The 13,278-nt window shown below is 38.7% G+C and overlaps 1 protein-coding gene across 3 annotated transcripts in view; it reads left to right on the top strand.

Moving 5' to 3' along the window:
• The window catches only part of MAVS (mitochondrial antiviral signaling protein), a 243,496-nt gene that overhangs the window by 211,292 nt on the left and 18,926 nt on the right, over positions 1-13,278 (top strand). For all 3 annotated transcript variants that reach the window (XM_053704305.1, XM_053704304.1, XM_053704303.1), the window contains one exon: positions 1,964-2,056. In XM_053704305.1, coding sequence (XP_053560280.1) covers positions 1,964-2,056 — 93 coding nt within the window. The remainder of the gene's footprint in view (positions 1-1,963; positions 2,057-13,278) is intronic.

Below are 13,278 nucleotides of genomic sequence, written 5' to 3'. Positions count from 1 at the left end.
GGAGTCAAGCTCAACTCCCAGTCCTACTGCCAGTTTCTGGAAGACACCTTCTTCAAGCAGTGGTACAGGAAGAAGTCTGCATCCTTCAAGAAAAACATGATTTTCATGCAGGACAATGCTCCATCACACGCGTCCAAGTACTCCACAGCGTGGCTGGCAAGAAAGGGTATAAAAGAAGAAAATCTAATGACATGGCCTCCTTGTTCACCTGATCTGAATCCCATTGAGAACCTGTGGTCCATCATCAAATGTGAGATTTACAAGGAGGGAAAACAGTACACCTCTCTGAACAGTGTCTGGGAGGCTGTGGTTGCTGCTGCACGCAATGTTGATGGTGAACAAATCAAAACACTGACAGAATCCATGGATGGCCGGCTTTTGAGTGTCCTTGCAAAGAAAGGTGGCTATATTGGTCACTGATTTGTTTTTGTTTTGTTTTTGAATGTCAGAAATGTATATTTGTGAATGTTGAGATGTTATATTGGTTTCACTGGTAAAAATAAATAATTGAAATGGGTATATATTTGTTTTTTGTTAAGTTGCCTAATAATTATGCACAGTAATAGTCACCTGCACACACAGATATCCCCCTAAAATAGCTATAACTAAAAACAAACTAAAAACTACTTCCAAAACTATTCAGCTTTGATATTAATGAGTTTTTTGGTTCATTGAGAACATGGTTGTTGTTCAATAATAAAATTAATCCTCAAAAATACAACTTGCCTAATATTTCTGCACTCCCTGTATGTCTGCTATTTCTGAACAAAGGGATCCAAGAGAAGCATTTACAACCATTTGTGCCATAATTGCACAAGCTGTTTGTAAATAATTTCAGTGAGAAGTTTGTGAAAAAGTGAACGATTTTCTTTATTTGATTGCTTTTGGCGGTGAAATGGTGGCATAAAATATACAAAAATGGGCCTAAATTAATATTTTTGGTTGTCTGCAAAAATATATATATATACATGTGAAGGGTTATTCAGGGCTTCCTGACATATATCAGTGTTCCAATGTAACCATCGCTAATTTGGAAAAAAAAAAAAAAATGGGTTGGAAATAGCAAAGTGTTACTTGTACTTATTGCCCTATAACTTGCAAAAAAAGCAAACAACATGTAAACATTGGGTATTTCTAAACTCAGGACAAAATTTAGAAACTATTTAGCATGGGTGTTTTTTGTTGGTTGCAGATGTGCAACAGATTTTGAGGGTCAAAGTTAAAAAAAAAGTGTTTCTTTTCCATTTTTTCATCATATTTTATCATTTTTTTATAGTAAATAATAAGATATGATGAAATAATGGTATCTTTATAAAGTCCATTTAATGGCGAGAAAAACGGTATATAATATGTGTGGGTACAGTAAATGAGTAAGAGGAAAATTACAGCTAAACACAAACACCGCAGAAAATTAAAAAGTGCTGTGGTTACTAAGGGGTTAAAGAGCTTTGTCAAAGGCAAGAGCAACCTTCATGATCTAGGCATTTAAATAGCTTATTGTTAACCAATTATAAATTATCTGTAGAGCAACACCTGGTGTATTCTCTATACATTTTCTCCTGCAGATCTTGTTTTATCTCTCAAACTGAAAAGTAAGATATTGTGTTAAAATACATTTAAAACAACAAAACAAAAGGAAAATGTATTACCCTATTTGAAAAACACATGCATAAGGAAATATAGATGATTGTAAAATAACACTGAAAACAGGTTAACCTGTTGTATGTTGTCTGCAGTACTTAATTTTTAAGTGTGCCCCTTGCTTCCTGATTGCTTTATTCTCCCGAACAAGGTTTCCCTTTCTAGCAAACTCCACTACTTTCTTTGGGAGGCATCTTGCAAATTGCAGGGACAACCCCCTTTTTTTAGAAAGGTTTTTCATATCCCATTTTGTGAATTTTAGATAATCAGGCCCGTAGACTCCTGTTATTTGCTGTCTGAATTTATATGTTTTTCCTTGAAGGTATCTGAGGGTCGCCACCAGAGCAGTACAGTTTCTCAGTTTGTCAATCGCTCTAACCCTGTCTCAAATACAAGAGGACCTGATTTTCGCAGGGTAAGATCCATAAAAAAATAGATTTACTTCCAAAGTCTAATAGTTTTTTTTTTTTTTTGTGTTGGTCCTAACATTAAATGTACAGTGTATGTATATTTATTTAATAAATATTCATTTTAGTTATGGTGGAGATAAAAGCGCGAAATTAAATGTTGTATAATTATTGTAAAATAAATTACCCCCGCTTGCTTTTCCCCAGAAATACTCTGTATACATTGTTACCGATGCATCAAAGGATTCTGGGTAAGACATGCAAATTAGATATACAATATCTCACACTTTTTGCCTCCACACCAATCCCTTTATAGGGTAGATGCAGCAAAAACAAAGCTACTTCTGTTTCACGCTATTAGCTCTCATTAGCAGGAGATGGGTTTGATTTGCTGCTAAGTAAAGCTCATTCCCAGGGGAAAAAACAATATTTATTTAATTTACGGTGGACGTAAAAGCGTGAGCTTAAAATCCTCCATTTCCAACAAATAATCACATTGCTTGAAACAGATGTCCAAAAGTAGTTTTGATTTTGCTGCACCTACCCCATAAGAGGCATTGCTGTGTTGAACCAATATTGGAACCAAAACTTGCATATCTTACCCATAATCCTTTGCAGCATTGGTAACACTGTATACCGAGTATTTCTGAGGAAAAGCAAGCAGAGATGCTTGCCTAGATGTTCTAATTGCTTATACAATAATGACTCATGTAATAAATGTATGTTTTTTGTATTTGTGTGTGGGGTTGTATATTTATATATGTCACATAAGACATAGCTCTCTCTTCACATTTTTATTAAATTTTTCAATGTTTTGGCCTCCACTTGGCCCTTTATCAAGGTAATAAAAAAACACACATATTCACACTTATATACCATAGTAATCATAAAGCCACTCACACACCCATTGGTACATTACATTTCCGCCATCTAGTGGTAACAGCAATGCATTGCAGACTTTGCTTCTTTTCTGTTACATTTTTTGGCTAAAATAAATAAAGAATCCAGGTGTTATTGGTAGTATAGGATTACATAACTTCATACATCTACTATTAAAAATATTGTCATATATACAAAATCATATTCGACACTAGTTATATACATTTCATCTACACTTTTACACAAGTTTATGAATCTATTTTGCCTTTCTTTGTAACATTAACTTTTTCTGTCCCCACCCCTTTTCAGTGGAGGTATTTGGTCTATAGGGCAGCATCTCAAACTTGGCACACTAAAAAGTTTTTGGCAACTGGTTGGTCCATTTTACCATTCTCAATAGCCTGCCTGATGCTAGACCTGTGGGTTGCCATCCTCTCCTTTAGCATACATTGTGTCTTACCAATGTATATATTACCACACTGGCATTTAATCATGTACACTAAATATATGGACTCACAATTTAGTGGAAATTTGATTTGGTACCTTCTCCCAATATGGGTGTGTGAAAATGTGTCCCCCAAAATTAGGTTGTCACACAGCCATGGCATATGTATACCCCCGGTTTTCTCTGTAAGAAATGTGTAGGCTGTTTTTCATATTTCTCTACAGGGTTTGTTTGGATCAACATATATTTTATGCTTTTACCCTTTCTATAAGAGAAAATGGGTAATTCTCTGACAATCTTTCATCTGCCTGAAGGATCCTCCAGTTATCATCTATAGCTTTCCTCAATTTCCAACTGCCTGTGGTAATCTGTTACAAAGAACATTGTTGCCATATTTTTCTGTTTTTTGAGGTTCTTTCCCTGACATAACCTGTTCTTTATGTTCATGTAGTAATTTCTCTGGATATCCACGTTTAGAGAACCTCCTCCCCATATCATCCACAGCTGCTTCTTCCTCCTTGGAAGCCTTCTAGTTTTGAACATTTGCGCCAGTGGCATAGATTTCAGTAGATGTTTGGGGTTAAATCTCTCAAACCTGACTAAGGTGTTTCTGTCAGTTGGTTTTCTATACATTCTTGTCTCAATTCTGTCATTATCTTTAAATATTTCTATGTCAAGGAATTCTAATTTTTGGGGGCTCCATTTTGGTACAAATTTAATAGGACTGGGTAATTCATCCAGTCCTTTTACAAATTCTGTCAATGCTGTTTCACTGCCATGCCAGACAAAAAACACATCATCTATAAAGCGTTTATAATTCCTGCCATATTCTTTAAATATAGGGTCTGCAAGAATATATTTAAGCTCATAGAAATGCATGAAAATATTGACATAACTCAGGGCTATTCCAGAGCCCATTGCAGTCCCGATCCACTGTAAATAAATTTAATTTTTAAATTTGAAGTCATTTTTGTGTAGTACAAAATGCAATAGTAGAGTAAAATATTCTATAGGTGGGCCTCTATATTCAGTGTTTTAATAATTTCTTAACTGCTTGTATTCCCTCCTTGTGTGGTATAAAGGTGTACAAGTTGGACACATCTAAAGTAACAAATAACAGTTCTCCCTCAATTTGTTCCATGTCGCCTAAAGTCTTGATGAAATAATGTAAGAGGGTATTCTCCTTACACAGTTTTGCAGATGATCATCCAAGAAGGTTGATTCATAAACTCAAATGCAGAAATAATTGGCCTCCCTGGTGGTGCCTGTAAGGACTTGTGAATTTTTGGGAGTACATAAGGGGCTGGTGTCTTAGAGTATTCAATAAGTATATGATTTTTCTGATCTTGATTTATCCATCTGTTCTGAAATCCCAGTTCTGGAATCCTATCCAGCTTTTTTTTCATATTCCCAAGTTGGATTCCTATGAAATAAGACATAATTCTCACTGTTCTCAAGCTGTCTTAAAGCCTCATTGCAGTAATCTTTATAGTCCATTAGGACAATGCTTTCGCCCTTATCAGCTCGTTTTACTATAATATCTTTATTATTCCTCAACTCTGTAACTGCATCCAATTCTGCTTTATCAAAGTTAGGAATATTTTTAGAGGGACTGTTCTCCTATTTTTCCAAGTCCTTTCAACCAGTTTGACAAATGTACGAATACTGAGATTTCTTAAAGGGGGGGTCAAACTTGCTTTTCGTTTTATGTTCCCTTTTAGTCTGTGTCCATTCTATCCATGAAGTGGTCTTTTAACCTTAGATTGCAACTGTTTATAATATCAATTTTCGCCATTCCTGTTCCCCCACAGGTTCTGAGTCACTTCCTGATGACGCTGAGTCCAATGTGGCTCCCTCTGGGGGTCTTACGCGCTGGACGTCACGTCTCCTCCTCCTGCTTGCTGTGAGGATACCTTATTGCCATAATTAGTTCAGGTTTAAGTTATAGTCCTCTGCTACACATTGGGATTTATTTAATTTATATGCAGCAAGATCTTCTTTATATTTCTGGATCTCATAATTCAATTTCGTGAGCCAGGCCTGAGTTTTGTCTGCAGTAAGTACCGCACCATGTTCAGCTTCAAACTTATCCCTTTCTTGTTCAATTTGGGCTAAAGTTCTTCTTAATTCCTCTACCACCAGTAACATCAGATCAAGAGAACATTTATTCAATATGTGTCACCAATGTTCACAGAACCCGGGGTTATTTCGACCAATAGTGGGGATATTTCTTATCCTAAACCCCTTAGGAATCTTAGACTCATGATGTTATTCAGACAGGGAGATAGCATGTAAGTATAAGTCTACTTCATTTTTCTTTAATCTCACCAATTCATGGTTTATGTCCTTAGGCTTCTCTTTTATGTTTAGTTCTTCTAACTTGTCAATATATAGTATCCATTTAGCAGCAGTGCTGTCAAAGGAGTAGGTAGTCATGTTGCTCCTGGCTGCAGGTAAAGATGCTCCATACCACAGGGTAGTGTAGATGAGTGTATAGGATAGGATGCCTGGTCAGTTCCACATCCCACAACTGTAAGTTCAGGTGCTAAGTTCCCTTTGCTTTCATTTAGTTATCCATATGGGACTGCACACGTTGTATACTTTCAGAGCTTTAGTCTGTAAGAATCAATAGAATCACAGAAGACTTAGGTGTCTCTTCACATCTTTATTAAAGTATCCAACGTTTCGGCCTCCACTTGGGCCTTTATTAAAGTAATAACAAAACACACATGCACACTTATATACCATAGTAATCACAAAGCGACTCCCACACCCATTGGTACATTACATTTCCACCATCTAGTGGTAGCAGTAATGCAGTGCAGTCTTTATTCCTTTTCTTTTACATTCTCTGGCTAAAAGAAATAAAGTATCCAGGTGTTATTGGTGCAGTATAGGATTATGTGTTTTATATGATCTGTTGATACTTACAGATTAGAGTTCTGAAAGAATACAAAGTGCACAGTCCCATATGGATAATTATATATACTGTGTGTGTGTGTGTATATATATATATATATATATATATATATACTGTGTATATATATATATATATATATATATATATATATATACTGTATATATATATATATATATATATATATATAATCTAGCCCACTCCTCCTCCTGGGAATAAGAAAACTTTGTGTACCCAAAGATTTTTATATTTTACACTCCAGTTTCTATGCATTACAGACGAATGCCAAGGGGACTAAATAATTTGCAACTCATTTTTCTAGCACAGTTTGTAAGATTTTAGTTCAGGATACTCCTCTTGAAAAGTTAGGTGGAGGGAGAGAAAAATGTAGAGGTTATTTACAGCAAAAGCAGGCAACAATAATAATATAGTTTTATTTTCCTTAAAGGGACATGAAACCCAATTTTTTTTCTTTCATAGATCAGATAGAGCAAGCACTTTTAAACAACTTTCTAATTTACTTCTATTAATATTTTTTCTTTGTTTTCTTTTATCTTTTGTTGAAAAGCAGGCACATCAGCTTAGGAGCCCGCCCATGTCTGGAACATTATATGACAGCAGTTTTCCATTTGCAAGAGCACTATATGGCAGCACTATTACCTGCCATGTAGTGCTCCAGACACCTGCATAAGTATCTCTTTAACCCCTTAATGACAACTGACGTACCAGGTACGTCCTGCAAAAACTAGCAGTTAGTGACAATGGACGTACCTGGTACGTCAGTTGTTTAAGAGAGTGCTGGAAGTGATCGCAATTGTTTCCAGCAGCTCTCAGGGTATTGCAGTGATGCCTCGATATGGAGGCATCCTGCAATACCTTTTAACAAGCCTCCGATGCAGAGAGAGCCACTCTGTGGCCCTCTCTGCACCGGTATCAATGGTGCAGTGTTCCGGGGGGAAGGGAAGCAAAGAGACGGCAGCGTGCGGGCGCGCGCGTGCACTTGGGGCGCGCGCGCGCATATTAGCCACTGACACCAATGAAAAAAAAAAAAGTTCAAAACATTAAAAAAATAAATATATATATATATATAAAAGGATCTGGGGGGGGGGTTGGGGGTATTGAGGGGGGGGGCTGCTACACTACAGAAAAGTTTATAAATATTTTTGGGGGCAAAATTTATAAATATTTTTGGGGGCAAATTGTGTACTGGCAGACAGCTGCCAGTACCCAAGATGGCGGCAATTAAGTAGCAGGGAGGGTTATAGAGCTGTTTGGTGGGGGATCAGGGAGGTTGGGGGCTAAGGCAGGGCTCCATTACAGCAGAATACATTTTTTTAAAAAATAAAATAAAAAAAACTCCTTTTATTTAGTACTGGCAGACTTTCTGCCAGTACTTAAGATGGCGGGACAATTGTGGGGTGGGGGAGGGAAGAGAGCTGTTTGGGAGGGATCAGGGGGTGGGATGTGTCAGGTGGGAGGCTGATCTCTACACTAAAGCTAAAATTAACCCTGCCAGCGCCCTACAAGCTACCTAATTAACTCCTTCACTGCTGGGCATAATTCACGTGTTGTGCGCAGCAGCATTTAGCGGCCTTCAAATTACCAAAAAGCAACCCCAAAGCCATATAAGTCTGCTATTTCTGAACAAAGGCGATCCCAGAGAAGCATTTACAACCATTTGTGCCATAATTGCAGAAGCTGTTTGTAAATAATTTCAGTGGGAAACCTAAAGTTTGTGACAAAATGTGTGAAAAAGTGAACATTTTTTTTAATTTGATCGCATTTGGCGGTGAAACGGTGGCATGAAATATACCAAAATGGGCCTAGATCAATACTTAAAAAAAAATATATACATGTCAATGGATATTCAGGTATTCCTTACAGATATCAGTGTTCCAATGTAACTAGCGCTAATTTTGAAAAAAAAGTGGTTTGGAAATAGCGAAGTGCTACTTGTATTTATGGCCCTATAACTTACAAAAAAAGCAAAGAACATGTAAACATTGGGTATTTCTAAACTCAGGACAAAATTTAGAAACTATTTAGCATGGGTGTTTTTTAGTGGTTGTAGATGTGTAACAGATTTTGGGGGTCAAAGTTAGAAAAAGTGTGTTTTTTCCATTTTTTCCTCATATTTTATAAAAAAAATTTATAGTAAATTATAAGATATAATGAAAATAATGGTATCTTTAGAAAGTCCATTTAATGGCGAGAAAAACGGTATATAATATGTGTGGGTACAGTAAATGAGTAAGAGGAAAATTACAGCTGAACACAAACACCACAGAAATGTAAAAATAGCCATTGTCATTAAGGGTAAGAAAATTGAAAAATGGTCCGGTCATTAAGGGGTTAACAAAGAATATCATGGGAACAAAGCAAATTTGATCATAGAAAAAAAATTGGAAGATTTTCTTTTAAATAGTATGCTCTGTCTGAATCACAAAATAAAAATGTTGGGTTTCATATCCCTTGAAAAGGAGATTAAATGCTGAGCTTAATGGGTCTCTAAAGGCCTTTAGCTACTGAATATAGCAGGACATAGCTTCTGCTTTTAAAAGCTAATCTAACTTCCGGACTTTCTAGCACAGGCAAGGCATAGACATTTTGGGTGATGGTCACTTTAATCTCTCCCTTAAATAACAAACAAGCCACAGGACCTTGTTTCAAATGGAAAGAACCCAGCTTCCAACTAGCTGCTGTACAAAAAACGGCACTGAATAGTGCCTTTACATTGTGGTCTATGGGAACTTTGTGTTCCCAGTTAATATATATGTATATGCTTATATATATATATTTATGTGTTAATATGTGTATATACATATATTAAAGGGACACTGAACCCAAAATTTATTTTACAAGATATACCGAGTCCACAGGTTTCATCCTTTACTTGTGGGATATAATCCTCCGGCTAACAGGAAGTGGCAAAGAGCACCACAGCAGAGCTGCTATATAGCTCCTCCCTTAACTCCTCCCCCCAGTCATTCTCTTTGCCTATGCATAGCAATAGGAAGGGTAAAGTTTATGTGGTGATAAAAAGATAGTTTAGTTTTTCTTCAATCAAGAGTTTTTTATTTTAAATGGTACCGGTGAGTACTGTTTTTACTCTGGCATGATATAGAAGAAGAATCATGCCTTGAGTCTGATGATATTAGCAGTAGTAACTGAGATCAATGTTCGTTCCCACAAGCGTTGCTGAGGCAGTACAGGAGAAGTCTTCAGTATGGGGGAACGATTTCTTGCTACAAGCAATTTCAAGGTATGTGCAGTCCTTTACATTCTGAGGAGACATGATATATCAGAATTTGGCTGGCATATTCCCCATGCGGGGCAAGCAGTAGTCCTTATAGGGTGGTACTGTGGTAACCTGTGTATTATTATCCCATTCAAAATAACATGGGATACTTATGGGCTATGTGGTTAGACACTGGGGCAGCCTAGGAAACCTATGGTACGATTATGGGGTTATTGAGGCTGTTTTTAATATTTTATGTGGGGTTCACATGGCATATTTATTACAAAATGGAGCAGTGTGTGCATATGTTATTTGAAAAACGCTTCCCATGCGGTTTTCTCTAATTTGGGCTCATCAGACATGATGGGCGGGGCCTATTTTCGCGCTTCAGTGCGCAGTTAGTTTTCTGGAGAGGTAGCAGCCATTAGCTCCGGTTGGAACCAGACTGTGAGGCTGTACTTAGGAGTGGGACCGGATCGTTTTGACAGGTCTTGGGGGCAGGTAGGCGCCACAGCAGAGCTGTGGCGAGGTGCAGAAGTATTTAGGTGATAATTTGTCTGCAGATCGTTTTACTCCTGCCTAATTTACTGAAATTTAAATTTAACTCTCCATTTACTTGTGGTGCAACATCCGATGGCACTTTAGGCTCTAAAAACTGCAAAATTATTCATTTTGATTATCGTTTTAATGACTTTGCAAAAACAGTGTATACTTTTTATTCTTAAAGGCGCAGTACCGTTTTTTGTATTGTATTATTTTCACACATAATAAAGATTGGGAAAGACTTGTGCTGTTATTACTAGTCTGTTCAACATGTCTGACATGGGAAGTCAGTGTTCTATGTGTTTAGAAGCCATGGTGGAACCCCCTCTTACATTGTGCCCTTATTGTACTGAAAGGGCCTTACACTGTAAGGATCACATTTTAAATAAAGAAAGTGGGCCTCAGGAGGATTCTCAGTCTGCAGAGAATCAAGGTATGCCATCTATTTCTTCCCAAGTGTCACAACCTTTAACACCCACACAAGCGACGCCAAGTTATTCTAGTGTGTCTACTTCTTTTACTTTGCAAGATATGGCGGCAGTCATGTCTACTACCCTTACAGAGGTATTGTCTAAGCTGCCAGGCTTGCAGGGTAAATGCCATAGGTCAGATATTAATACAAATACTGAACCCTCTGACGCCTTAGTGGCTATTTCCGATGTAAACTCCCAATGCTCTGATTTGGGGGTTAGGGATTTTATGTCTGAGGGAGAACTTTCAGAGTCAGGAAATTTATTTCCTCAGACAGATTCGGACTTCACATCCTTTAAATTCAAATTAGAACACCTCCGCTTATTGCTCAGGGATGTTCTGGCGACTCTGGATGATTGTGACCGATTACGGTTCCTCCCGAAAAATTGTGTAAAATGGACAAATATTTGGAAGTACCTACTTACACTGATGTTTTTCTGGTTCCTAAAAGAATTTCGGAAATTGTTAAGAAGGAATGGGATAGACCAGGTATTTCGTTTTCTCCCCCTCCTAATTTTAAGAAAATGTTTCCCATATCGGACACCATGAGGGATTTTTGGCAATTGATTCCCAAGGTGGAGGGAGCTGTTTCTACTTTAGCTAAATGTACAACTATACCCATTGAAGACAGCTGTGCGTTTAAAGACCCTATGGATAAAAAAATTGGAGGGTCTTCTAAAGAAAATTTTTGTTCACCAGGGTTTTCTCTTACAGCCTATAGCTTGCATGGTTCCAGTAACTACTGTAGCTGCTTTTTGGTTTGATGCCCTGGAAGAGTCCCTGAAGGTGGAGACACCTTTAGAGGACATTTTAGACAGAATTAAGGCTCTTAAACTAGCAAATTCTTTCATGACGGATCCTGCTTTTCAACTTGCAAAATTAGCAGTGAAAAATGCAGGCTTTGCCATTGTGGCGCGTAGAGCATTATGGCTAAAGTCATGGGCGGCTAACGTATCGTCTAAGGCTAAGCTTTTGTCTATTCCCTTCAAGGGTAAGACCCTATTCGGGCCTGAACTGAAGGAAATAATTTCTGACATTACTGGAGGTAAGGGTCACACCCTACCTCAGGACAAGCCCCTCAAGATGAGGAGTAAACAAAATGATTTTCGTTCCTTTCGAAATTTTAAAGGAACATCCTCTGCTTCCCCTTCCTCCACTAAACAGGAAGGGAACCTTGCACAATCCAAGGTCTGGAGACCTAACCAGGCTGGAACAAAGGTAAACAAGCCAAAAAGCCAAGACAGCATGATGGGGCAGCCGCCGATCCGGGACCGGATCTAGTAGGGGCAGACTCTCTTTCTTTGCTTGGGCTTGGGCAAGGGATGTACAGGACTCCTGGGCATTGGAAATTGTGACCTAGGGGTATCAGTTGGAATTCAAGGATTCCCCCCAGATTTTCTGTAGACCAGACAAAAAGAGAGGCGTTCTTATGCTGTGTAAAAGATCTCTACACCATGGGTGTAATTTGCCCAGTTCCAGATCGGGAACAAGGGCAGGGGTTTTATTCAAACCTTTTTGTGGTTCCCAAAAAAGAGGGAACCTTCAGACCAATTTTAGATCTCAAATGTCTAAACAAGTTTTTCAGAGTCCCATCGTTCAAGATGGAGACCATTCGTACAATTCTGCCTATGATCCAGGAGGGTCAGTACATGACCACGGTGGACCTGAAGGATGCGTATGTTCACATCCCTATCCACAAGGATCATCATCAATTCCTGCGATTTGCATTCCAGGACAAACATCAGTTTGTGGCTCTTCCCTTTGGGTTGGCCACGGCTCCCAGGATCTTCACAAAGGTTCTAGGGACCCTTCTAGCGGTGCTCAGGCCACGAGGAATAGCGGTGGTGCCCTATCTGGATGATATCTTGATCCAGGCGTCAACTTTTCATCTGTCCAAATCTTACACGGACATCGTGTTGTCATTTATGAGAACTTACGGTTGGAAAGTGAATGTAGAAAAGAGTTCACTAGTTCCACAGACAAGAGTTCCATTCCTGGGAACTCTGATAGACTCAAAGATTCTAACTAATTGCAGGGCTCTGCAGTCCGTTCATCGGCCATCAGTGGCTCAGTGTATAGAAGTCATCGGACTAATGATAGCGGCAATGGATATCATTCTGTTTGCTCGCTTTCATCTCAGACCACTACAACTGTGCATGCTCAGTCAGTGGAATGGGGATTATGCGAATTTATCTCCTCAGATAAATCTGGACCAAGAGACAAGAAACTCTCTTCGGGGGTGGTTGTCGCAGGACAATCTGTCCTAAGGGATATGCTTCCGCAGGCCATCTTGGGTGATAGTAACGACGGACGTCAATCTTCTGGGCTGGGGTGCAGTCTGGAATTCCCTGAAGGTTCAGGGTGTGTGTACTCAAGCGGAGTCTCAATTACCAATCAATATTCTGGAACTGAGAGCAATATTCAACGCGCTGCTGGCGTAGCCTCAGTTGGCTTTGGCCAAGTTCATAAGATTCCAGTCGGACAACATCACGACTGTGGCGTATATCAATCATCAGGGGGAACAAGGAGTTCTCTAGCGATGATAGAAGTTTCAAAGATAATTTGATGGGCAGAGGCTCACTCTTGCCATCTGTCTGCGATCTATATCCCAGGAGTAGAAAACTGGAAAGCAGATTTTCTAAGTCGTCAGACTTTTCATCCGGGGGAATGGGAACTCCACCCGGAGGTGTTTGCAACCTTGATTCATCAATGGGGCACACCGGAATTGGATCTGATG

Source organism: Bombina bombina, chromosome 2 (assembly GCF_027579735.1).
Source record: "Bombina bombina isolate aBomBom1 chromosome 2, aBomBom1.pri, whole genome shotgun sequence".
NCBI classification, from domain to species: Eukaryota; Metazoa; Chordata; class Amphibia; order Anura; family Bombinatoridae; genus Bombina; species Bombina bombina.
Note: the sequence above shows the minus strand (reverse complement) of the source record. Positions and strands in the feature narration are given on the sequence as shown.